The sequence below is a fragment of the Lynx canadensis genome, chromosome A3, assembly GCF_007474595.2.
Source record: "Lynx canadensis isolate LIC74 chromosome A3, mLynCan4.pri.v2, whole genome shotgun sequence".
Classification (NCBI taxonomy): domain Eukaryota; kingdom Metazoa; phylum Chordata; class Mammalia; order Carnivora; family Felidae; genus Lynx; species Lynx canadensis.
Window position 1 is genome coordinate 35,078,021 of NC_044305.1, and position 26,730 is coordinate 35,104,750.

A 26,730-nucleotide genomic window follows, 5' to 3' on the forward strand; every position below is an offset into this window, starting at 1 on the left:
GAACCAGGATTCAGTTCATTTGTGGGGGCCATGATTCCTGCTCATGATGACTTGATCTTAACTTCAGATGGCCTCACTGAAGAGGACTGCCACTTAGGGCTGCTGGTGATGACAGAATACACGCAAAGAAAACAATGGTTCAGAATGGGCATTTAAAATAAAAATTCTCATAGATTAAAGGTATAGTCTCTATGGCACAAATTCTCCCTTAATTCTCTTTAGAACTCCCTGAATTGTTTCAACCCTTTTCCCTGGCTGTCTCTCTGCTGCCTATGCCTTAAAGACTGGGCTTCCTAGGGTTCAGGTCTTAACCCTCATCTCTTCTCTCTGTATATGCTCTTGCTGGGTACTTTTCTTCCTCCCATGCTTAATTAAGATCTCTTTCTCCTCCCTTCTAAACCTAGATTTCCATCGAATATATGTTTCCACATGGAGTTATATGCAGGGTATAAGGTCTAGAGTTTCTTTCTTGTGGATGTCCAGTTGTTCCAGTACCATTTGTTGAAAAGACCATCTTTGGTCCATTGTATTGCTTTTGTTCCCTTGTCAAAGATCAGCTGACTCTATGTGGGTCTATTTCTGGGCTAATTGGTTCCACTGGCCCATTTGTCTATTCTTTTGCCAATAACACTGTCTCAATGACTACAGTTTTCTAGTAAGGCTTAAAGTCAGGCAGTGGTAGTCTTGCATGACTTTGCTCTTCTTCTTTAATAAGCGTTGGCTAGTGTGATGGTATTTTGCCTCTCCACACACACTTTAGAATCAGCTTGTCAATATCTACAAAATAATTTGCTTGGATTTTGACTGGGATTGCATTGAATCTATAGATTGAGTTGGGAAGAAATGACATTTTGGCAATACTGAGTCTTCCTATCCATGAACATGGAGTATCTCTACATTTATTTAGTCCTTTGATTTCATTTGTCACTGTTTTCGTAGATTCCCTCATATAAATTGAGTATACATTTTGTTAGACTTATACCTAAATGTTTAATCTTAGGGTGTTAGTGTAAATGGCACTGTGTTAATTTCCAATTCCACTTGTTCATTACTAGCATATAGCAAAATGATGTAATTCTGTTTAAAACCATATATCCTGCAACCTTGTAATAGTTTTAGTTTTTCTTGTCAATTCTTCTGGATTTTATACATAGATGATCATGTCATCTATGAAGAAAGACAGTTGTATTTCTTTCTTCCCAGTATGTATAACTTTTATTGTTCTTTTTTTTTGAATTACTGCATATGCTAGTACATCTAGTATGATGTTGAAAAGGAGAGGTGAAGGAGAACATCTCTGCCTACTTCCTAATCTTAGTGGGTAAGTATATTCAATTTTTAAGCATATTTCAAGGCCCTGGTCACTTCTTACTTCCTCCAGATTTTTTCTCAGGAGCCCATATTGATCTCTCTCCTCTCCAGATGTGAGAGAATTTAGCACTCACTCAATCTTGAACTATTTTCTGATGCTGATTTTGTCCCTCCAACTAGAGATGACAGTCCTCAGAGGCAACGGTTCTACCTCTTAATTGTGAAGCCTCACTGTGTTCCTTAAAAGCTGGGAAAACAGTAGGTAACCAAAAAACACATGTTACTAGATTGATTTATTTTATAATGACACATACATATATGATAGCAGATCATGTGCTAGAGGACACATTGGTACTCTTTCTGAAACCACTATTGACTTACTGAAGACAGCTGTTACTAGAATCAAAGTTGGAACACAGATGAAGTGGGAGTAATGTTTCAGAAATTATTGGGGCCTTTTTCTATTTCCTTGTTCATGATCTCCTCTCTAATCAGGCCAAGGTTAGTGTTGGTATGGTTTGGGGTGGGAAGAGATTGAAATGCTTCAGATGGAATGCTATAGAAAGCTGGTTTAATGGAGAGATGATTTTTCTCCACTGCTTTGGCATATCAAGCATCAAACCCAGATGAGTCAGATCATAGACTTCCCATGTGGTATAAAGAGAGACCTGTGGCCATAGTAGCTGGTCCATAATCCTTGCTGCCCTATTGTAAAAGGAATCTACAATTCAGAGAAGTGAAAATCCTATAGTCCAATCCTTTTTAGCCTGGGATTATTTGCAGAAGAAGACAAAAAGCAGTGATTTGATTATGGCAGGTCCCAATTTATTATATATCACTTCCATCACCCAAGCAGATGGTGGTGGCCTTCAGAAATATCTAAGTAGCATACACCACCAAACAAACAAGGGAGAGGAGAAGCCACATGTATCTGTGTTCAGAGGTAGTATTCAAAATATTTAATAACCAGAATCATCTAGATCAATTCGAATCTAGACATAAAGTTGAGCTGTGTCCTGGAGTTATCCTAGGGCTTTACTATCTTTAATGAGGCATGGGCATCCCAGTAAAGGGCTGTCATAATGGGGGATACTCCAATGACTTGAAACAGTGGCTATTAACTAACAAGCATGAAAATATTGTAATATTTTAATATGGGTATAGACATAGTAGTGAATACTGGATGAACATCAACCTTGGCTCTGCTCAATGTGGCCCCCGTGGAGAGATGGCACAACAGAATGGATGGCAGAGAACCTGAGGCAACGCTTCTGGCTTCCATGGTCTTGGTCTACTGTGCAGGGGCCCAGAGCTCCTACAGATCTCAGTGAGGGAATGAGGAAGTGGTTGACATGAGGAGCTTCAGGATGGCTTTCAAGACTTGAAGAAAGAGCCTGGATTTGTGAAATGCTGCAGAAGACACCTTCCTGAAAAGTCCAGTAGTTGTGTGACCTGTTAATCATCAGTAGTCACCAGTCTTGGTAGAAGAAGCCAGTTATGCCAAGTCAGGGACCAGAACGGAACAAAATGGGTCTAATATCCTTTACTTTGAATTCCCATAAGCCACATTTGTCCCTTATTCTCCCAGACTCTTTGAGAAAGAGGGGGGTAGGAAGTGGCAAGATGGAGTAGATGGTGGCCAAATCTGAAAGACTGAGGTTCTAAGGTATCAGCTGAAACTTATAATAATGTGGTTGAACTTTGACAGACAATGTTTAAATTATTTAAGCAGGCTAAATTTAATGGACTGAGTTAAAAGTCTTTTTTATTTTCTTTTCTTTTCATCAAAGGAGCTTTGTGAAGAAGTGCAGATCAGTTTTAAGAAGCAGAGAAATTAGGGGCATCTGCGTGGCTCAGTTGGTTAGGTCTCTGACTCTTGATCTTGGCTCAGGTCATGATCTCACGGTTCATGGGATTGAGCCCTGTGTCAGGCTCTGCCCTGACAGTGCAGAGCCTGCTTGGGATTCTCTCTCTCAAAAATAAATAAGCACTTAAAAAAAAAAAAGAAGCAGAGAAACTATAATTGATGGCGCATGCATGTGTGGTTATTTCCAAAGCTTTGGTGTGAATAAATTTGCAATCCTACTATACAGACAGTGGAGGAGGAACAATTTTGCCAAAGCATTTTTTTTTGCCTGTAGATTTTAAAAAACATGAATTAAGGAGGTGAATGTATCAGCATTTTGGTATTGGCAGCTTTTAATACCTCTAATGTGGCTTTCTTCTTCTAGACATAAAAAAAAAAACCCCAAAACTGCCAGACTAATAATTATCTTGGCAATATGTAAGGTGAGAAACTGAAACTCAACACTAGGAAGCTAGGCCTGTTCCTCTGTTGTAGAAGTGCAACTGCTTTTACATGATTTTTTTTACTCATCCAAGGACATAAAAGAGACAATTTTCTAAAAGAACATAATTGCACACAACACTCTTCCAAATAAATCTGAAAGTAGATAATGGGAACTTAAGTAATGAGTATAATAAAGTACTGTAGGGAGATCTTCAAAGCAAATCACACAGACTCTAAGCTGAGCCTTATTTGAGATAGAACTGTACAGAATGGTGTATTAGGAAACACTCTGTCTCACTAATGCAGTTAGGCTAAGAGACTTGTAGCTAGAACATGGCCAACCCCTAAAAAAAGGAGGAGATGCAGCCTGTTCCCCATGGGCCAGACAAGAAACCAGAGCTCAGAGCTCAAAGTTGCTCTTTAAAGTTGACATCTTGTTCATCTCAGTGTGCCCTGGCTAGGAATCAGGGGCCGCATAAAAACATGAGTGGTGGCTGGGGGGAGAGTCTATCTACAAGATAGCTACAGGTTTAAAAGAGAAGGTAAACCCTCATTTTGTAAATTGCATACACTCTAAAGAATTCATGCATCTGCTCTAGGTTTTGCTAAGGCAAACAGATGGAGGCTTTTTGTGCCTGGTTCCTGGGTTCTTCCTATAGGGCAATGGTACTCAAAACGTGTAGCATCAACATCCCCTGGGAACTTGGGATAGATTCAGGATCTTGGGTATCATCCAGTCTGGCTGAATCAGAATCTCTGGGGTGGGGACCCAAGAATTTGGTTTTTGGCCAAGGTTTTATGCTCACTAAGGTTTGAGAACTTCTGTTTTAAGAAGAACAATGGCCCAGGGACAAAGGAACAGAGAAGGGTAACAGAAGGGGCCAGATGGATGAAGGTATCTCCAGCTTCTTCAACTCCTCAACCAGAGAGGAGAGGGAGGCCATCACAGCAGCTAAGGTGGACCAGTATAGTGGCCTCAGTCGGCTCCTCTGCCATTTGACTAAGTGGGACAGGGTGGGAGCTTGCCCAAGACTGTACAACGGTATTAGAGGAGGACTCAGACCCAGTCTCCTGACTTGTCAGGCTGTGTTTCCTATGTAGGAAAAGCCACCTCTGTGGAGTAGCAGGGGAGAGAGAGCACACAGAGCCTGGGTATCTCTCAGAGACTATGCGAAATGAATGAATTTATGCAAGGTATGGAACATGTTCCCATCTTTCTTCATTTAGAAAGAGCTTCTTGGAGATAATCTTCAGGTCTTCTAATTGTTAAAATTCCAGTTATTTGAGAGACAAAAACACTCAAATGCCTAAGGGGGCCAGGCAAATTAACAATGAATTTAATGGGTTGGGTGGAGACCATGGAAAACTAGGGGTACATGCCTCTGGTGAAGAGACACTGACTTCCAGATGATTGTCAGGGCATAGTACAGGGGGTGTGGAATAGTCACAGGCCCTTGTTGACATCTATGGCCACTTTTCTACCCTTTACCCTCATTTTAAATCCTGTGAAAGAGAGGGTACAAACACATTACATTATCTCTGGAGGTTGGATTAGTTCAGCCCTTGCCCCCTCTGAGCACATTGTGAGACAAGGATTCAGTGCAAGTCATTTATTGGGGAGACATAGGAAACACTGGTAGTGAAACGGAGATATATAGCAGGGAAGGGAAGGCAGTCAGTCAAAGGTTAGTTACCACTGTGGGAACTAGAGCTCATTCCTGATGAGGAAGTCTGGGAGACCACAGAACATGTGCCTCAGAGCTAGTCCACACAAGGACAAGAGAGCTGGGTATTTCTACAGCAACTCCCATCACTTAATCCTGGGCTGCTCCTAGGGAATGTGAATGTTAATTCTCTGGAATTTCTAGCCTTCTGTGTACTGGGAGAACAGACTGCAGTAGCTGGAGAAAGTCCCCAGAAAAAGGGATGCCAGTGGTGGCACTGGGAGGTAGAACTAGTGAGCACTGAAAGACGGAGTCTGGTGAAGATATGGGTGTGGCACCAACAGCATTCTCCAAGGTGCTATTCACCCTCATCACACCACCGCCATTACTGCCATGTGTGAATTCAGGCAAAGTGTTGTCAGATACTTAGATTTTTTCAAATGTTTATTTATTTTGAAAGAGAGAGTGCATGAGAGCAGGGGAGGGCAGAGAGAGGAAGAGAGAGAGAATCCCAAGCAGACTCTATGCTGTCAGCACACAGCCCAACTGGGGGCTCGATCCCATCAACTGTGAGCTCAGGATCTGAGCCAAAATCAAGAGTCGGATGCTTAACCGACTGAGCCACCCAGGTACCCCAGATACTTAGATTTTTTATTTTTTTATTTTTTATTAAAAAATGTTTTTCAGGGGCGCCTGGGTGGCGCAGTCGGTTAAGCGTCCGACTTCAGCCAGGTCACGATCTCGCGGTCCGTGAGTTCGAGCCCCGCGTCGGGCTCTGGGCTGATGGCTCAGAGCCTGGAGCCTGTTTCCGATTCTGTGTCTCCCTCTCTCTCTGCCCCTCGCCCGTTCATGCTCTGTCTCTCTCTGTCCCAAAAATAAATAAACGTTGAAAAAAAAATTAAAAAAAAATGTTTTTCAGTGTTTATTTTTGAGAGACAGAGAGAGACAGAGCATGAGTGGGGAAGGGGCAGAGAGAGAGGGAGACACAGAATTCAAAGCAGGCTCCAGGCTCTTAGCTGTCAGCACAGAGCCCAACACAGGGCTCGAACCCACGAACCGTGAGATCATGACCTGGGCCGAAGTCGGTCGCCCAACTGACTGAGCCACCTAGGCGCCCCAAAGATACTCAGATTTTTTAAAGGAAGACAGGAATCTGAAATTTTATGTGAAACATCCTGATTGTGAATTGTGGCAATCAAATTTTAGTTAAAAAAAAAAAAGGGCCATAAAAATCACCATGTATGTCCCTTTTCAATATAGGCACTTGGCTTAATAGATCATGGGTTTGAATGCCATTTTAGCCAATGAATTTGGTAAAAGTTAAATCATTCAGTGTCTAGTGGCTCCTAAGTATCATCTCTCAAATGTAAGTCTTGGGCCAAAGAAAGATCATAGATGAATTTAATTAAAAAGGGGGTATCATCCTCTCTGAGCATCTACCTTGTTTTCTTTGACCGGTTTTACACAGATTACTTCATGTAATTCTTGCAACTGCTCTATTCATTTTCCTTTTCAAACACCAAATACCACCCCCCACTTCCCCCTGCTAAATGCGAATTAGTGACTCACTAGACATTATTTCTGCCACAGAAAAACAGCGAACAGTTTAACTTTGATAGCAAATCATTCCCTTCTAGTCTTGGAAGAGGCCAGAAAGGATTTATCCTTTTAAAAGAAACCTGAGCAATTCACTGTCTCTTCTAGATTTTTTATTTTGAAATAATTCTAGATTCATCAGAAGTTGCAAAGAAATGTGCACACAGTCTTCCCTCCTGCTGGCATCTTATACAACTGTAGTATAATATCAACACAAAGAAAGTGGTATTGGTACAGTCCATAGAGCTTGCTAGGATGTAATCATTTGTACATGAACTCATTTATGTATGTAGTGTGTGAGTGTGTGTAAATACTTTGCAACTGAATCATATTGTAGGCTTGAGTAACAACCCCCACACTCAACGTACCCAACTGTACTGTCACCATAAGACTCCTTGTGCTGCCCCTTTACAATCGCCCTGTAGTCCCTCACCCCTGCAACCACTAAGCTGTTGTGCATCTCTATAATTATGTTATTTCACAAATGTAATATACATGGAATTATGCAGCATGTATCTTTTTGAGATTGGCTTCCCCCCCCCCCCACTTAGCACAATTTCCTTGAGGTTCATCCAAGCTCTTACATGTATCACTCATTCATTCCTGTTTCTTTTTGCTGAGTGGTATTCCATGGTATAGACAAATCACCATCTGTTTGACCATTCACTCTGTGAAGGACACTTGGGTTGTTTCTAGTTCTGGATTTTTATAAATAAAACTGCTATAAACGTTTGTGTGGAAATTTCTGTGTGAAAATAAGTTTCCATTTTTTTTTCTGGAATATATGCCTAAGAATGCAATTGCATGGAAAGTCCATTTTTAGTTTTGAAAGGAACTGTTTTCCAGAGTGTCTACTATTTCACATTCCCATAAGTGGTATTATCACTATTTTTCATTTTAGCCATTCCTCTAGGTATTAAATGGCATATCCTAGTTTTAATTTGTACTTCTCTAAGGGTTAATGATGCTGCACATCTCCCACCAAGAAGAAAACTCAGTATACAGCTTATGTGACAATGTTTTCCAGAAAAAGCCAACAATAATATCCCCCAGCCCATGAGCTCTTCTGACCATATAACTCGATCCTCCTCCCACTGGAGAGGGTTTTACATTCCCTCCTCCTGAGCTGGAAGGCCTGTAGCTGCAGAAGTGGCCTTCGGGGACTTTGAGGCTGGGTCATAAAAATTCCACGTGCTTCCATCTTGTTTTTTTGGAGTCCAGCCTCCATGCTGTAAGGAAGGCCACCCAGAGAGGTCACATTTGTAGGTGTTCCAGTTGATGGCTCAGCTGAGTGCCCAGCCACCAGCCAGCCCTGACTACCTGACATGTAAGTGAGGAAGACTTCTAGATGCAGTGTCTCACCACGAGTCAGGGCAGTCCTGGCTAGTAGAGCCCAGCCAACCGCCAGAGCCATGTAAAAACACTGAAGTAATTTTCAAGACCCTAAGCATTGGAGTGATTTGTTACAACAACAATAAGTAAATGAGAATGTTTTCTCCACTGCAAAGCTTCATGCTCTAATAAATTAGTATGAAACAAATTAGTACAAAATTTTCTTGGAGTAGCCACACTCTATCCTGATTCTTATTCTTTTTTCAAATTTTTTAAGTAATTTATTTATTTATTTTGAGAGAAAGAGTGCACATGAGCAAGCCGGGAAGGGACAGAGAGAAAGGAAGAGACAGTGCAAGTGGGACAGAGGCAGAGAGAGGGAAAGAGAGAATCCCAATAGGCTCTGTGCTGTCAGCACAGAGCCCTATGTGGGGCCCCATCCCCTGAACTCATGAGATCATGACCTGAGCCAAAATCAAAAGTCAGATGCTCAACCAAGTGAGCCACCCAGGTACCCCTTGGCTCTCATTCTTAAAAAAAAAAATTCCTTTCTCTACGGAAACTGAAGAAGCCCACTAGAGTCAATATGGTGTGTGTGTTGTCCTGAGGTGTGAATGAGCACACTCTGGGCAACATGGCCAAGAGCCACAGGATCCACTCCACATGCTGCTTGTTGCCTCTTCTGGAACACTCTCACCCTGACAGCCATTGCACCTACTCCCTCAGTCTCTGCTGTAGCATCATCACTTCAGGGGGACTTCTATGACCCCACACCTCTATCACTTTCCACCATATCCTTACTCTGCTTAAATTAATTATCGAAAACTTAGTGCTTATCACCGCCTGCCTGGAGATGACTTTATTTGTGGATTTATCCTACCCCCATGTCCCAAATAAGCTAATGAAAGTAGCAGTTTTGCTTTGTTCACCTGTAGGACCTAGAACTCCCCTGGCACAGAGCAGATATTCAGTGAGTATTTGTGGAAGGAGGGAGCGAGCAAACCAGTAAGACTAAAAGCATTTACCATGTGCCAGCCCCCATGAACCCTTTGCTGGGTACATGGAAATGCAGGACATGTTTGAAGCGTAGGTCCACCCTCAAGAATGACACTGAATGATTTAATAACCTTTTGTACATTGTGGGGAGGGGAGATCTTTAAGCTGATTTAAATGAATTATCTTAGTCTCATGTCTGATTTTGACATCTGACATGTACTTGTAGCAAGGAAGTCTTTGTCAGCAGTCTCCAGAAATAAGGGGCAAAAGCCTGGCTTGAAACGGCCCAGCTTTTTCTTTTTCTTTTTTTCTGTAAGCACCAGTCCTGAGGGCCAAGCTGTGGACCAGTTCAGTGCTTTGTAAATTGTGTTCTGAGGTCATGGAACCTCGCATAAGTACTTTCCTGAGTCCGGCCAGGGGAAGGTCCCAACCCATTTCCCATAGCACCCTGTCTGGGAGAATGTGCAACATGGCCACATACCTTTCCTCTCCTTGAACCCACATCCCTTTGCAATGTGACTCTGCATCTTCTCTCATCAACAGGTAGAGTCTACTTCCCTATCCCACGCATCTAGGCTTGACTGTATGACTTATTTTGCCCATAGGGACATTAGCAAACAAGATATAAGCAGAGTTCAAAAGTGTGCATTGAAGCTTGCCTCCCTTGCTCCTGCTGGGAACCTTGTCATAGACACCATGGAAATAAGCCTGTGATAGTCTGCTGGGAGATGCAGGACACATGGCAAGTGCCGGTCGAAGGAGTGAGGCCATCAGCAGCAGGCTGGCCACAGAAGCAAGAGTGAGCTCAGCTGATGCCACATGGAGCAGAGACAAGCTGTTCCAGCAGAGGGCAGCTCAAATGCTGACCCAGAACTGTGAGCGAATACATGGTTGTCTTTTTAAGCCACTAAGTGTAGAGTGGTTTGTTATGTAGCAAAAGCTGACTAAGGCATACTCCCATATCCTCTTAAAAAAAAAAAATTTATGGGGCACCTGGGTGGTGCAGTAGGTTAAGCGTCGGACTCTTGATCTCAGTTCAGTTCAGATCATGATCTCACGTTTCATGAGTTCAAGACTGGTATAGGGGCTCTGCGCTGATGGTGCGGAACCTGCTTGGAATTCTGTCTCTCCTTATTTCTCACCCTCCCCTGCTTAGGTGCTCTCTCTCTCTCTCTCTCCCTCACAATAAATCAATAAAAACTTAAAAAAATTCAGCCAGAGTAATGCAAAAAGCAGTACTTAAAACCGCCCATTAAAAAATAATTCCAAGTTTGCAAGTATGCTATACAGGGAAATGTGGGGAAAAATGGGAAATGGTATTAAGGGTGATCTTTATTCTGTCCTTTATACTTTTCTGAATTTCCTGAATTTTCCACAATAGAATTGACAATCTCTTCAAAACAAAAGAGATTTCAAAACAATCTTTTCCCTTGAGAAAAGCCAAAGTGCTTCGGCAGTTTCTTCTGGCTGCCCTCTGATCATTCTTGGGCAATTCTAATGCGACATGAACATTTTCCACATGGCTGAGGTTTTAAAAGACAGGTATATTAAAGGGACAGCTGGCTCCCTACATGCCATGGCCATTACATCTGGGGGGAGTTTCAGGGAGGTTAAAAGGGTCTAGATGATGAAAATCTATGCTTCAAAACTCTTCCATCTAACTAAGACTGTCTTGAAACGTCAACTCATTCATCCCCTGGCTATTGTATTGTATATCCTTTTGTAACCCAGCATGGTTGATGAGTTTCAGCAGAATCCCTTGAGCAGGCTGTAGTAATGGGAAATGCAGAACTCTGGGCCTGGGGATAAGCTAGTGTGATGGATATCTTTTGTTTGCCTTTCCAGATCTATTCTCCTCCCTTCTCTGAGCCCTGGGAGGCCAACCTGTGTTGACCTTACTGATGGCTTCTGATTGGGTTCAGCCAATGAGGAGAACCCATAAGGGACCAGAAGGAAGGAATGAAGTAAGGTTGGGCATTTATCCTCCCAGCTCCGATCCTGCAGATTTACCATGGTCTGTCTTCCACCAAAGATCAGAGTTCCTGCCAGGCATCCCACTTCAGACAACAATGTTTATTTTCAGATTCCAGTAGCCAGTTTCCTGTCTCACTTCCTCAGGCAGGGGGTAGTAAGAGTGGCACTCCATTCTAGAGTACCACACTAATCCTCATGTTCTCTTCCTTATGACTTGTCTACATCTGCCGACACGGTTATTAAACTCTCCTCAAGTTGTCTGCTGGAGTTTGTCTCGTATTTCCCTCAGGAACTCTGAGAGATATTACAGACATGCACAACCCCACAACGAGGGTGGACAAATCCCCAGAAAAGTCCTCTCTTCTCCCCCAACAAAAATAAGAACAAAGAAGAAAAAGAAATTTTCATAGTTTCTATTACTTCCTACACTCATTGTTAAAGGGGAAAGTCATCCATCAAATTCAGATCACAGAGAATTCTGACTAACAGGATGACACAGAGAATAGTAATTTCCTTTTGGCGAGCCTTCTGGGAAGGGCAGTGGGTGACTTGTGAGCAAGGAAACTTAGAATTATGAGAAAGTATTCTTCGGAGGAGAATGCCCATGACAGACAAAGTGACAAGGTAAACCATGGAGAGGCCAAACATGAAATCTTACCCGGCCATCACTTGTCAGGAGGATGGAGTCACTCTTTATGTCCCTGTGAATCACTCCTTGATTGTGAAGGTAGGAAAGAGCTCTCAGAACTGACAGACAGACGGTGGCTATCTGTTCTTCATTCATTCTAGAAAGGAAATAACATTTAAGGAGTGAAGACAGTTTTAAGAACATCTTTGAAATGATCAAGAGAGGCAGTTCCCTTGGTTCTATTGTACCAGTCCATGCTCTCCAGCCCATGTCTGGAAAATCTACAGGCAAGTACAAAGAAATCTTAGAATGTGACTCCCAGAACCTAAGGCTTGGCACTGATGTTGACAAGGACCAAATATAAGCCAAAGGAAAGAGACCCCCCCTACTGCTGGCTTTTGGGTCATTAATGCAAATGTACTTCCTTAGACTCTCATGGGTAATTCCTTAGGTATTGTACAAACCTCCAGAGTCCTACAGAGAGAGTGTACTGAATAGAGCCAACGTTTCAAGTATGCCTGTTAGGTGACCTTGACCAAGCCCTTTTAACTTCCTTGGGTCTCTTTTTTTCTTCATCTTGGAAATGGGGACATCTATGGTTCTCTTCAAGGCTATACTCAGACAACACAGTCTTTGGATCTCAAAGATGCCCTAGCACTAGCCCTGTCTCTAGGGGCTAGAGATTCCTGTTGCTCTAGGTCCTTCCATCAAGAAGAAAACTGGCCTTAGTTAGTTACTAATAACTGTGAATGGATGACACTTGAACAAATGGATCATGGGTATGGGAAAGGCAAGCACAGCACTGGATATGTGCTCCCACATGTCATCGCTGCACCCTTCCGAAGAAAGGTTCTGGTTTCAGAGGAGATTGAGGTCAAGTAACCTGCCTTAGGTGTCACACAGCTAAGAAACTGACCAGACCATGATTCTAACCCCACTTGTTTTTGAGTTCAGACCCATGCATTTCCACCGTCCCCACGGCATCACGCTGACATTGCAACTCATATGAATGGCTTTTCAGCCACTGAGGAACCTAAGTGGGAAGAATTATTTGAATAGCAGGGGCTTCTTGGTACCCTCAAAATGACGCAGGGAGGTATCTGCCTAACTCATCTGGGTATAAAACTTCCTTCCTGTCACACACAGAGTGAGGCCTAGACCAGATAGCAAATGTGGAAAGAGCTCCTAAAACAAACCGCCATACAAAAAGAGAACACTGTCAGGAGAGATAGAGGGTGTGACTGACCAGAGCCCAAATTTAAGGACTGACTTGAAAAACAATCCCGAGTAACTCTTAGCTCAGCAGGACAAGGAAATGGATGACCCTGAATTTGTGTCAGTCTTGTTGATGCCAGCAAACCCTGAGTAAAATTAGGATTCAAAGTAAAATCCAAAGAGATGACCAATTGGGAGAATGTTGAGCATATAAAGTGGATGGGTACCCCTTCTCTTCAAAGAGACTTCTTTCAGTAATGCATCGGTCTGTTACAAAGGCAGGCAAGAAGAAATGGTCTTGTCTGGGAGAGTGGAAACCTACAACTTCTGTGTTCTCAGTTTTGTATGAGTGGGCTGGTTGTTGCGCTTTATTGTTTTCAGATGACAACTCTCCCATCTGCCCACAGCAGAGCCCTCAGAGGTCTAGAGCATCATCAGCAGGGATAAGCTCAAATATACCTTAAAAATAATTCAAAGGTATTTTATGCTTCTTGGTGCAATTGTGAATGGTGAAATAAGCCATACAGAGAAAGACAGATACCATATGGTTTCACTCTTATGTGGATCCTGAGAAACTTAACAGGAACCCATGGGGGAGGGGAAGGAAAAAAAAAAAAAAAAAGAGGTTAGAGTGGGAGAGAGCCAAAGCATAAGAGACTGTTAAAAACTGAGAACAAACTGAGGGTTGATGGGGGGTGGGAGGGAGGGGAGGGTGGGTGATGGGTATTGAGGAGGGCACCTTTTGGGATGAGCACTGGGTGTTGTATGGAAACCAATTTGTCAATAAATTTCATAAAAAAAAAAAAATAATTCAAAAGCAACAATCACCTTCTCTAGTAAAATTCATTCTTCTTGGATTCCATGGGATTCGAGTTATTTGAAGCAGGCATAAAGATTACTTACAGGTCAACTACAACAAAAATTAATCAAATCTGAGCCCCTATCACTGACTGAAAAATCACCTTTAACTGGCATATGTGACAAATGCTCCTGATTCTGAATTCAGTGGCTTTGAAATTTTTGTACAGGATCCACTGTAGAAAGATTGTGCTTTCCTACTCTTGCAGGAAGGAAGCCTGAATTGGGATAAAGATGCCTCAGTTCTGTAGTCAATTCCAAACTCAAATCTTGGCTCTGTTTTGAAGAGGTGTGTGGTTTGAAAGGTTACATGAGTTAATGTATGAAGTGCTTGGCACTTCCTTTTGCCTTCTAGAAAAATCAGTAGGATGTAATTTAACAAGATGCTAGGTAGGTCCAAAACTTTGGAATGCATAGGAAATTCCTGAGATTCTGCATTTCTAACAAGCCTCTAGGTGATATTATGCTGTGATTCTCCAGACCACACTTTGAGTAGCAAAGGGTTAGATATTTAACTAATCAGTCAATCATTCAATGAAGCATTTATTGAATATCTCGTATAGGAAACTCTTTGAATGATTTAAGGATTAAAGTCTAAATTCAGGATTAAAAGGATTTCAAGTTCTAAATATTCAGTGTTCCTTGACATACAACTTCTCCCTGCTCTCTGGAGCTACTCCACTTTCAATGGAATATTATTGACAAACTGGATGGAGAGAATAGGAGAACATAATGGATTCCAGAGAGGCTAGCTCTTAAGTGGATCCCACTGACACACAATAAAAACTAAAAAAAAAAAAAAAAAACCCAAAAAACAAAAAAACAAAAAAAAAACCCACCTCGACAAAGAGAGGGCTCTAGAGAGACATGCATAGCTATCTGAAGCTCTCCAGGACAAGAAAAAAGTTCTCTCCTTTGGACATATTAATTTAGACATAAGTCACATTTGCCTTATGCTTAGGTTTCTTCAGTATATTTTTTTTCTACAAGTTAAGATGATCTTATGTATTTTTTGGGTGGTTGTGTCCAATGGCTATACCAACAGAGATCTGCCATCTGAAATGTTGGTGATAAACGTTCTGTGTCTTCCTTCATGTTCTTTTGTTTTTACATAGTCTACTACAGACCCAGAGCTGTAGGGGGTCACAATGGACACATCATTTGATTTTAGTGGAGAAACAGCAGCATATTCTACCCCTCACAGGGCCTCCCAATACCTTCTTGCTATTTTGCTTCCCGCCTATTGTTCATTTGGATTCACTTATGACTTAGGCACTGTCAGCTAACATTCAATGCCTCTCCTTCTTTAAAATCATCCCCTAATACTTTGGAGTTTTATTTACTACCAAGAACAAATTTAAGTTTCCCAAATGTAATGTGTTTTTTCAAAAAATAGGTCTGTTCCTTAGTCCCTTGCTTCCCCAAGGCAGTCCATGAATGAGGAGAATTGGTGTCATCTGGGAGCTTGTTAGAAGACAGTATCATGCCCCTTCCTATTGAATCGAGATCTGCATTTTACTAAGACCCACAGGCACTTTGCATGCACATTAAAATTTGAGGAGCTCTGTCTTAGCACACACTCTGCCTCAAAGCCCTTTTCCCCCTATTTGCCTTCCTAGAAAACTCCTGTGCATCTCTCAAAACTCATCTTGGTTATCACCTTATATTGGGAATCTTTCTTTACTCTCCCTGTTAGAGATATTCAGGTGTTCTTCTTTGCTACTTGTATACATCTTTCTAATTCTGCACAGGTATTATAATGTATTTATTTCTAATCTGTGACTTCCTTGATGGAATATCTTTGAGACTTAATCCTTTGTATTTTTGTATCCCCAGCACTCAGGAAACAGCTTAGCACATCAAAGGTGATCAATAAACAACGAAATGACCACAACTGATACATCAGGGAAACAAGGAGCAGAGGTAACAATGACAATTAACCATTGTTACTTGCAAGACTATTTAAAAATAGAATTGAAGAATTTCTATTATGTAGGTTTCTTATTATGACATAAAACTCTGACTAATTTCCCACCTGCCTCCTCCTAACCCAGGTACCTTTGGTGGCATGAACACATAGCAATAGCATGGCAACTCATAATAAAATTAAGTTTTTTAAAAAAATATGTAGGAATGGTAAATTCTATTATTTGGCACCAAAGCCCATTCTCAGCAGCTTTCTGATTTTAAATCATTGGGTATTAATGAATTTCTGGAGCGCAAGGAGAATAGAATGTTAATTGAATGAATGAACTACATACATGATATTACAATAGGCACTTAGGGAACATAAATAAAAAGGGTCACCCTATTCCCTGACTTCCAAGGGCTCACAATTTATAGAGTTCATAGAGATAGCCATTGAAGACTTACCCTGGAGTAGATAATAAGCACTTGGAATTTTTTGTCTGGATAATGAAGAGACATACCTGGTATGAGTGACAATGTCTGTCAAGGCACCGCCTTCTAGAAATTCCATGACCACCCAGAGCTCGTCGCCAACAAGGTAGCTGTTATACATGTCAACCACGTTGTCATGGTGGTAATCCCGCATTATCACAACCTGGGCAAATGGAAAGATGCTTTTTGACTTGTGACGGTGAAATTTGGCTTTCTGTTCTCTTGTGGCCACATCTGTGCTGTGAGTACAATTGATTAAGAAATATTGATTTGGGGGGAGATTTATTCAGGAGTCTACTATAGACAAAAAGACAGCATTGAAGGCAGCTAGTAGCAATAGAAAGGAATCAAGTTAGTAAATTCAGAGAAAATGGCAGAGCACCCAGGCACTGGGTTTGGGGATAATAAGAGTGAAACAGGCAGAACCCTGGCAAGATTTGTACTCATAAGAGGGAGTTTTGTTGACTGTTCTGGGGGGAGGCTATTAACAGGGGGGACAGGATTCTAAGAGTCTCCTTCAGACTACTCTACTATTGGTTAACCTGGCAAAAGCATCACCAACTCTAAATTATAAATGAGTGAATGATAAGTAGGTCTCACAAGTGAATGAAGTAAACAGTAGGTGTGGGGCCACATGAGGCTAACTTAACATCTTGGGAGAAGATCTGGGTTGAGTGTGAGAGAGGTTTGGGCTAAATACTAATGACAGGTCTTGAGGATAAAAGCAAATATGACTCAGGCATATAAAAGGCTAACTTGAACTTGCTTACTGGGGAGAGTGTCCAGGAATTGCTGCCCTGTGGCTGCTTCTGGTGACATTTTCAGAATTAGTGCTGAATAATAAATTACAAAGTTATCTATGTTATATTGCTCTGTCTGCTCTAGCACTGTGATTTGGAAATAAGTTCCAGAAATCAGCATTGTGGAAGTGACAAACTGAAGCCCACCCACCTGGTGTTCTCTATGAAATGTGGAACACAGGAAAACATGAACTCATGGGGGCTGAAGACATGTGGAGGCCACTGATGGCCTCACATGAGCCTCCATAGAAGAGGAATCCAAAGTCACATGTGATTGTATTTTTATAATGTCTGTTAGGGGATATGGGTGGTATATCCTTTGCTAGAGACTGACATATTATCTAACATTGGAATCCTGACTTGCTATCTTTAAGACTTAAATTTTCCATCCACAAAAGCTCATCTCTCTTCCCTAAGCTCTCATAAAATCAATCGATGAGTATTACTACAGAACATTTTGTGTCCTTAGACACAGGAACTCATGTTTTTCCACCTCTGTGCATTTTAGAGCTCTCAAGTGTAAAAGGGGGATGAAGAAGTGGAAAATATTTGAAACAAACACATAGAAAAAGGTTAATTCCTTAACATATCAATAGTTCTTACTTATCAATAAGACAAATGCTACCACCCTAATTGAAGACTGTGCAAAGGACATATGGTTTAATGAAGAAATAAAAATGGCCTATTAACACATAAAGATAAATTCAGCCTCACTAGTAATAATAGTGTTAATTAAAGCAAGAAGATTTATTTATCTCTATCAGATTAACAGAGATCACATGACAGTATCCAGTGCTGGTAAGGATGACATAAGACTATATCAGTGAGGGCCCTCATTGTTACAAACTTTCTGTAAGTCAATACTTTATATTACTTTCTCTAAAGAGAAAAAATATAGAAATATTGAAATATTAAAGTAGCTATTTCTTGGTTGTGAGATTATGGGACATTTTCTGTATTTTCCACAGGAAGAATTCATTATTACTATAGTTAGGAAAACATATCTTAAATTTCCCAGAGTGATAATCTGTCACTAAGCTGACCTCTGTTTATTGAGATTATTTTTTAAATCTTTAATTAACAAAAAATTTAATGTCTATTTTTGAGAGAGAGAGAGAGAGAGAGAGAGAGAGAGAGATTGATTGAGAGATGGAGACAGAGCTGTCCAGCACAGAGCCTGATATGGGGCTCGAACTCATGAACCATGAGATCATGGCCTGAGCCAAAGTCAGACACAACCGACTGAGCCATGCAGAGTCCCTGTTTATTGAGATTTTTAAAAAATGGCTATAAAGGGTATATACATGGTATCACCACCATGTGTAAAATGTATATATACATCTACATAGACAGTGTAGCATGAGGCTTTGGAATCTGCTAGAATTCAAATCCCAGATCTATCATTGACCTGCTCTATGACCCTGGGCTAGTCACTTAACCTGAGTCCAGGTTTCCTTGTTGCTATAGCAATAATGTCGGTCTCATAGGGTTGTTGTGCAAATCAGGCCATATCAGTGCTTAGCATAGTGGCTGATTCACATGAAGTACTTTGTAAATGTAGCAGCCATACATGCATAGAAAAAGACCAGAAGGATTATGGGGGCACTATTTTTGTATTTATATTTTCATTGCTTTCTAGTATCCTACACTGTATGTGTAATATTTTTGCATGGGAAATAAATGTTACATAGGAAAGAAATAACGATCTGAACACACCACATACCTCATTAAAGAGCAGTTCTCTTCTCTGTTGCTTGCGGAGGTCCATTTTCTTCACTGCAACTTGTTTCCCTGTGTGTTTCTCAGTTGCGATGCACACAATGCCGGTTGACCCTTCTCCGATTTTGATAAAGTTGTCCAAGTATTCTCTGGGGTCTCCGGGGCTGACCACCAGCTGCAGAGCAGCCCGAAACTGTTCATGGGACACCCTGGAGGGCTGCTGGTCTGAAGAGGAGCCCCAGCTGGGTGGGGGGTAGGTACTGGATGAGATACTCAGAGAGCTCAGATAAGAAGCTGTGGAGATGTACTGTGAACTGGTCTGCAGGGAGGGGTGGTGGTAGAGGGTGGCTTTGTGGTACCCAGATGGGTACTGGTGGCTGCTTGAGGAGTAGCCTGCTTTGCTTTGACTTTGAGGTAGTTTGGCGGGCCCCCTGGGGTAGGTGTCAGACCCTGACAGCGGAGGGCTGAGGACCATCTGTGCTCGATCATAATCCACCTGGGAAGACAGACACGGATGGAAAATATTCACATGCTAGATCTGAATGCCGCAGTCAGTGAGCCAACCCACAGTTGGCCTGAATGAAGAGTGCCATTATACAACATGGTCGTGGGTGACACTTACCTTGTGAGGTCCCAGGTTGTCCCTGCTTCCACCATTTACCTACCCTCTACCCCCATCCAGCCTCTTTCTTCCCCTTTCCCTACTAAAATCCCCAGAAGCAGACTATGAGACCTGGATTTGAATATAAATGGTGAGAGGTGATCCCAGGAGTTATGAAGTGAGACAAGGAAGGGGAAAACCAATAAAGGGTGAGTCATAGACTATGATGGTTAATTTTATGAGTTAACTTGGCTAGGCCACGGCATCTGGTTGTTTAGTCAAAAACTAGTCTAGATATTACTGTGAAGGTATTTTTTAGATGTCATTGACATTTAAATGAGTAGATTTTGAGCAAAGCAGACTGCCCTCCATAAAGTGGATGGGCTGCACCCAATCAGTTGAAGGCTTTAAGTGAAAAGACTAAGGTCATCCACAGAGGACTCATTTTCTCTGTGTGTGCGCGCACACACACACACACACACACACACACACACACACACCCCTACTGGTTCTGTTTCTCTAGTGAACCCTAACAGGCACAGCAAGTTACCAATGAAACAGGGAACCTAATACCACTAGGTAACTCTGCATCCTCAGAGACTATATTAAGCATGTACCTGGGAGTTATCCCATCTGAGGGACAGAGAGCTGGAATATTTATGCACCAGCTCCCTTTAAAACACTGTTTAACATCTGCTTCCATGGATATTAGTTTCCTGGCACTTCTGGCCTGCCATGTTCTGGGCTGGGTAGGCTCCAGTGGGTAGAGAAAGCTCTTAGAACCAGAATTTCTCAATTTTGGTACTATTGATTTTGGGGTCCAGATAACTGTGTGGGTGACTGCCCTGGATATTGCAGGATGTTTAGCAGCATCCCTGGCCTTTACCCACTAGATGCCAGGAGCAGCCTCTTCTGCCAGTCATTACCAGCAAAAATTTCTTGAGATGTTTTCAAATATCCCCAGAATATGGGTAAAATTGTTCTTGGCTGAGAACTACTGCTTTAGACAAAGGAAAGCAGCGTTGGCAGACAGAAGCAATAGGTGATGAAGGGATATGGCTGGGCAACAACTGTACCCACTGCTCCTAGGAGAGGGCTTTCTCCCCCCTCATCTGAACCACACGGAGAGTTTTAGTTAAAATGTGCCTTATCCAATGTGTATTTAGGCCTTGTTTTCTTTTTTGGGAATATAAGATCCCATTTGTCATTAATGGGTGTTAGTCTTCAATGAGATAGGGATAGAAGGCCTTTGTCCATGCTTTTGAACCCATCTACTGGAGGGGGGAATGCACTATCCACACATATAACCTAGCAGATATATGTAAAAGGAAAAATATGGTTCCCTGTGCTAAGCAGCTTTTCAGTATGGACCATAAGGTAAGTACAATGCTCTCATCAAATATGTAGAAATATAATTGAGAGCAGCCAAAATTTGCAGGGCTGTATGTGTGAAAGGAAATTTGGTCATCCTTCAAAAGGATTCTGGCAGAGAACACTTTACTCTGGTAATTAAGGATGGCTTGAGGGAACTCAACAGAGGAATATAGGGAGGGAAGACAGAACAAGGGTAGGGGAAGTCATTGAGGGGTTTATATGATACTTGATGTACAGCCAGCATTTGCTCCCTGAGAGGTATCAGGAAGGATCTTTGACCAACCCTGGAATGGCTGAGGTCATGAATATACCACATCGTGCCACATTCACCTCCTTGAGCAGGATAGAATGCACTAATCAATCAATGCACTCATATATAATATTCTGATGACAACACAGTGCTGGGTACACAGAAAGCTCTCCAAAAAGATTTTTGATTATACTAACACAGCACCCTAGGAAATCTCTACCACTCTACTGGGATGTACAGGAAATGACACGTATATGCCCCCACCCCCCGTCTATCTCAAGGATCTATATCTACTCTAATATATGGATACTGGCTACATGTAACTACTTAATTGAAATCAACAAAAAAAATTAAAATAAAAAATTCAGTTCCTCAGTTACATTATTCAGATACGTTTTAAGTATCCAATAGCCACACATTGGACAGCATGGATATACAACATTTTCACCACTGCAGAAAGTTCTACTGGGTAGTACCTTTCCAAATAAATTCATTGCTCCCATGTAGTACATTCATGAAGCCCACTGATTAATCTTTGAGCAATTGTTAGGTGCTAGGCACCATTTTAGGTGCCATGGGAAGGTCCAGCAATAATAAAAATGGATGGTATTTCTGCCCTCTTGGGGTTTACATTCTAGAGGAGACAGGTAATAAACAAGAAAACCAATAAATATACAGTATGCAGTCCAGTATTAATAAAGACATGAAGAAAATAAAACAAAGCAAGGGGCTTGAGATTAATGAGATGCCATCTTGGATGTAATGGCCAAGGAAGGCCTCTCTGAGGTGGTGCCATTTGAGCAGTAACCTGGCTGACATGAAGAAATAGGCCCAATGTCTATGTGGGGAGGGGTAGTCTGGGGAGAGGGCACAGCACACACAGAATTCTAAGAAAATACAGGCTTGAGGAACAGCACAGAGGTTCTTCTAGAGTGCAGGGGAGTCATTTTGGAAAGATGGCCAGAAAAGCAGCTAGGAGGGGATCATGTACACCATGGCAAGGGCACTGGCTGTCACTCTGAGTAAGATGGGAACCATTGGAGGTTGCTGAGAAGAGAAACATGAGCTTGATGTTGATCCTGATCTGCACGCTGGAGCAGAAAAGACCTTTGTGGCAAAAGAGGAAACAGGAATGCCTGTTAGCTTATTGTGGTCCGTGTGAGTTGAGATTAGATTGGCTATTGTAGTTGGGGTAGTCCCCTCCTACACTGTAGCAGGCTCATCTGTCTGGCCAAAAGAATATAGTGGAAGTGATAGCAAGTGCCTTCCATGACCAAAAAAGATATTGTGGCTCCTCTGCCTTCTCTCTTGGATACCTGTCCTGGTTTTCTCTTGCTGCCATGTCTTGAGGAATTCAATAGAGAGGTCCAAGTGCAAGGTCTCCTGCCAAGACTCAGAAACTGAGGTCTTCCACCAACAGCCATATGAGCCATCCTAGAAGTGATCGTCTGGTCCCAGTCAAGCTTTCAGATGACTAGACCTGGCTGACATCTTGACTGCAACCTCATGAGAATCTCAAGGCCAGAATCATCCAGCTTAGTAAGTAAGTCACAGAGAAGTGACCCAAAGAAACGGTGTGAGGTAATAAATAAATAGTAATAAATGTTTATTATTGTTTTACATCATTAAGTTTTAGAATAATCTGTTACACGGCAAGAGCTAATTATTACATGGGGGAAACAAAGAATTCCAGCATGGCTGCGTTAAGTTTGGGAGAACCATCAAGCATCTACGCAGAGATGTTGCTTAGGTGACTTAGACATGCTTTGCGTCTAGGAAAGAGATGAAGCTAAGACATGCATCTGAGCATCACTGGCGTTTAGTTGGTATTAAAGCCATGATGTTGCATGTGTAAGAGAAAATCCAAGGACCCCAACATTCAGAGACCAGAAAAGGCAGGAAGATGTTGCATAAAGGAGCACAGAAGAAGTAGCCAGTAATGTAGGAGAGAAAGTAAGGGACTAGGTGGTCCTGAGTCAAGGTACGAAAACATTTCAAAAAGGAAGAAGTAATGAAGCATGTCGAATGCCATGGAGAACTGAAGTAGGATGGGGCATATTGCTCATTGGATCTGGCAATATGGTGGTCACCTGGAAGACAGCAGGTGTTCCAAGCTCCTGCCTCATCACACATCATCACACACCTATTCCAGAAGTCTGGCAGCAAGAGTTGAACACAGTTGGCTCCTTAAAATTCCTACCATGGCACCATTCTCACTTCTTTTGCACTGTTAATTGGCTCCCAGATGACAGTGCTGGCCTGTGCACATCCAGCAGTGAAGTCTTTCCTAGTCATGAAAACACCAGAATCTACTCAGGTGAGTTCACCACTCAGGCAGCCTTGCACCACCCAGCAGGAACAAGGGTACTGTGAAGCCAGGGCCCCGTCCTGGCTGTTCAGCAAGAGAACACATGCTTTTGAGGGACATACTTAGGGTTCAATTCTGACTCTGATGGCTTTAGTCAAATCGCTAAGCCTCTCTGAGCCTCAGTTTTCTCATCTGTAAAATGGGGATCATAAATACCTCCCTCACAGGGTTTTGATGAGGCTAAACCTAGAGCAACCTAATGTCTAAGAAAACAGGCTCTGGGTTCAAAAATGTTTTCTGCCATTTACACATCGTGTGACATGGGGCAAGTTATTTAAATTTCTGCACTCCAGTGTTCTCATCGGTAAAATGGGAATTGTAACAATAGTAACTACCTCTTTAGGTCATTGCGAGCTCTGAAGGACTGAATGCACATCAAAGGATTTGAATAGTGACTGGCCAATATACTCTACATGCTGGTATCATTATAGAAAGTCCTTAGCATAGTGGGAATGCAAGAGAAAAGAAATAGTAAAATATTTTTTTAAAAGCCCAGCTAGCACTTATTGAACATAATATACTGGTAGCATATGTATTCCTATACTAATGTATAATGTATCCTCAAAACAATCAGCAAAGATGGTTTTAATTATAATCTACTGAATACTGTATTATAATTAAGATGCTGTATTTGAAATCACGCTGAATTTGTGCTATACTCAGGGAAAACTGGTTTGTTTCTGTGATGTGGGGAGGGGGAATAAAATGTCAGTGTGAATTAAACAACTGGGTTCTTCCCTTAAATTAAGTTTGAGATTAGCCAGGCCCAGGCTAATTACAAGGCCAGCATGTGAGGGGAAGCGGGGTCTATGACTTTTATTTTTGAAAGTATGTCCTGGGAACTATCACATGGCCTCATCCCGCGGTGTCTTCCGTGGAGGCCTGGCTCCTGTACTTTAAGCGAAATTGAATTCATTCCCCACAAGCATGTGTAACTGATCTCTGAAGATATATTAAAAGTAAAAATCCAGTAGGAATCGCAAACACCATTCCGTATCACATCAGGCCACTTCTCTCCTTTACCGACTGTCAACAGAATTATCCGAGTCTACTCTTAGCAGCCAACGTGTGGCATAAAGAAAAGGAGGCCTGCCTACACGAATGGGACCATTTCCAGTCAGAGAGGGAAGGCTGAGTTGTTCGCTGGGAGCTAAACATCTTTGAAATTAGGTCTTTGAGACAAAACCGTGCTACTGTCTTTCATGCCTGCTGGTAAGAGGCACAGACTCAAAAAAAAAAGTGATGGGTGAGGAGCAACCACTCTCACAAGAAACAATTTTTGAACGAAACTCGAGGTGTACCTGTAGAAGGAGAATTGACTGCTTCCCGGGAGAGAACATGTGGTCCTCCCTCCAGGTTTCCATCGGTTCAAGGAGAAGATGACAGACAAACAGCTGACTTTGGGAAGGAGAAGTGAATGTCCTGGCTCAGGGCCACCATGTTGCTGACCTATAGCCTTCAGTTGGGTCATTAACCCACCCAACTGTGGGTTCCGTGATGGTATTGCTGGCCTATTTGTGCCAGCCTCATTCTTTTTCACTCTGAGAGTCAAGAAAGGGGAAATTTATCCCATTTTGTTGTGGACAAAATGGAGCCTCAGGGAGGTGAAACTACCCCCCCAACCCCCGCCACTAGCCATCCAAGGCAAATGGCCCTCCATTCCCTCAAGAGGATTGCACAACCCAGTTCTTCTTCTGCTCAGGTCAGTCTTTCACTCCGAGGGGGAGGATGTCTAGATGTCCTAGGTGCTAAGCACATTGTCACTACAGGCCTGCATTCTTGCCTGTCTTGACATTTCTACCATTACTTGTCACCTCCCCGCTCTGTGTAATCAAGGCTGAGACACTCACTCCTTGAAAGAATGCAGGGGCATGTTAATGGGAGCCAAAGCAGGGCCCCTTCCATTAACCAACTGCTCTTTTAGAAGTCTATCCCTGTAGGAGTGATACATATAAATGTTAATAATGATAATTGACATTTGCTGAGTGGTTTCCATGTGCCAGGGACTGTTTTAAACACTTTATATACATAGATGCATTTAAACCTCAAGTTACACAATGAGATAGGCCCCATAATTGTTCCATTTTACAGATAAGGAGACTGAAGCACAGTGAGTTCAAGCAGCTTATGCAAAGGTCTGAAAGCTATTTAGAAGTAGAGTTGGTTGGGGCGCCTGGGTGGCTTATCGGTTAAGTGTCTGACGTTGGCTCAGGTCACAATCTTGCGGTTTGTGAGTTCAAGCCCTGTGTTGGGCTCTGTGCCGATAGCTCAGAGCCTGGAGCCTGCTTCGGATTCTGTGTCTCCCTCTCTCCTTGCCCCTCCCCTACTCTCTCTCTCTTCTCTCTCTGTCTTTCAAAAATAAACAAACATTAAAATAAAAAAAGTAGAGGTGGGATTCAAATTCAGATAATGTCACTTTAGAACTTGGGCCTTTGATATGTTGTCAGAGATACCCTTCAGTGATAAAAAGGTAGACATGGTCAGAGCAGAGGTGGGCATGGTGTGGAAAGACAACTACAGAGCAAAAGCATGGTTAAAGTGTTTCACCAGGGGCTCAGATGTCTGGGAGGCCAGGAGCAAAATGCTAGAAATACAAGGGCCAGAAAATGATGAATGATAATGCCTGGGGTGGTGAGGGAGGTGAAGATAAATTAAGTTTGTTTGTTTTTTTTTTTTTTTTTGAAGTGTTGGCTTAGAGAAATCAGCTCAAAATACACAGCAAAGAAATAACCATCACAGCAAAATGAGCTGATCATCTATGTACAGAACTCATCACTTTCATTATTGCGTTGGCCAGACCAGAACTTTGTGTTCACCTACAGTAATGTCCTTTCTTTTGCTAAGAAGAAAGCAAGCCCAAGCTTTCTTCTGTAACAAGCCCTTGTGGCCCTCTTACATGGCCCTTAAACTGCTCTAATTATTTCATTGTCTCACTCTAAATAATCTTTCCCATGATACCCTATATTTGGAAGTGGGTGAAAAAATCTGATGAATTTGTTCATGTATATTGTTTTGCACAGACACACACGTTTGTGCATGTAAGCAAGGCTTTCAAAGGAGTAAAGCTTGACCTGTGTGATCTTTTTCACAACTGATCTACAAATATATATTCTAGAAAAAAAAGTACATTCAGAGTGTAGTATCTTGAGACGGATATAGATTTTAATCATTTAGTGAAACCACAATGCAGTAGAAGCAGGCCAACGAAAGGTACAGATATTTAACAAGCAAATCCAATGTACCTTTCCAAAACATCTATGTAAGTGGTTCACCTCTGAAGACATTGCAAGGGCACAGGACTAGAAGCAGGGGTGGAAAACAACACCAGAAAGGCTTTCTTCCCACCCCTCCTGA

The 26,730-nt window shown here is 42.1% G+C and overlaps 1 protein-coding gene across 1 annotated transcript in view; it reads right to left on the reverse strand.

The window, feature by feature from the left end:
- PAK5 (p21 (RAC1) activated kinase 5) overlaps nucleotides 1–26,730 on the reverse strand; it is a 167,593-nt gene that overhangs the window by 5,555 nt on the left and 135,308 nt on the right. The window contains exons 4-6 of the mRNA XM_032592601.1: nucleotides 18,788–19,279; nucleotides 16,294–16,427; nucleotides 11,822–11,948 (exon numbers count right to left, since the gene is read on the reverse strand). Of these exons, the coding sequence (XP_032448492.1) occupies nucleotides 11,822–11,948; nucleotides 16,294–16,427; nucleotides 18,788–19,279 (753 nt within the window). The remainder of the gene's footprint in view (nucleotides 1–11,821; nucleotides 11,949–16,293; nucleotides 16,428–18,787; nucleotides 19,280–26,730) is intronic.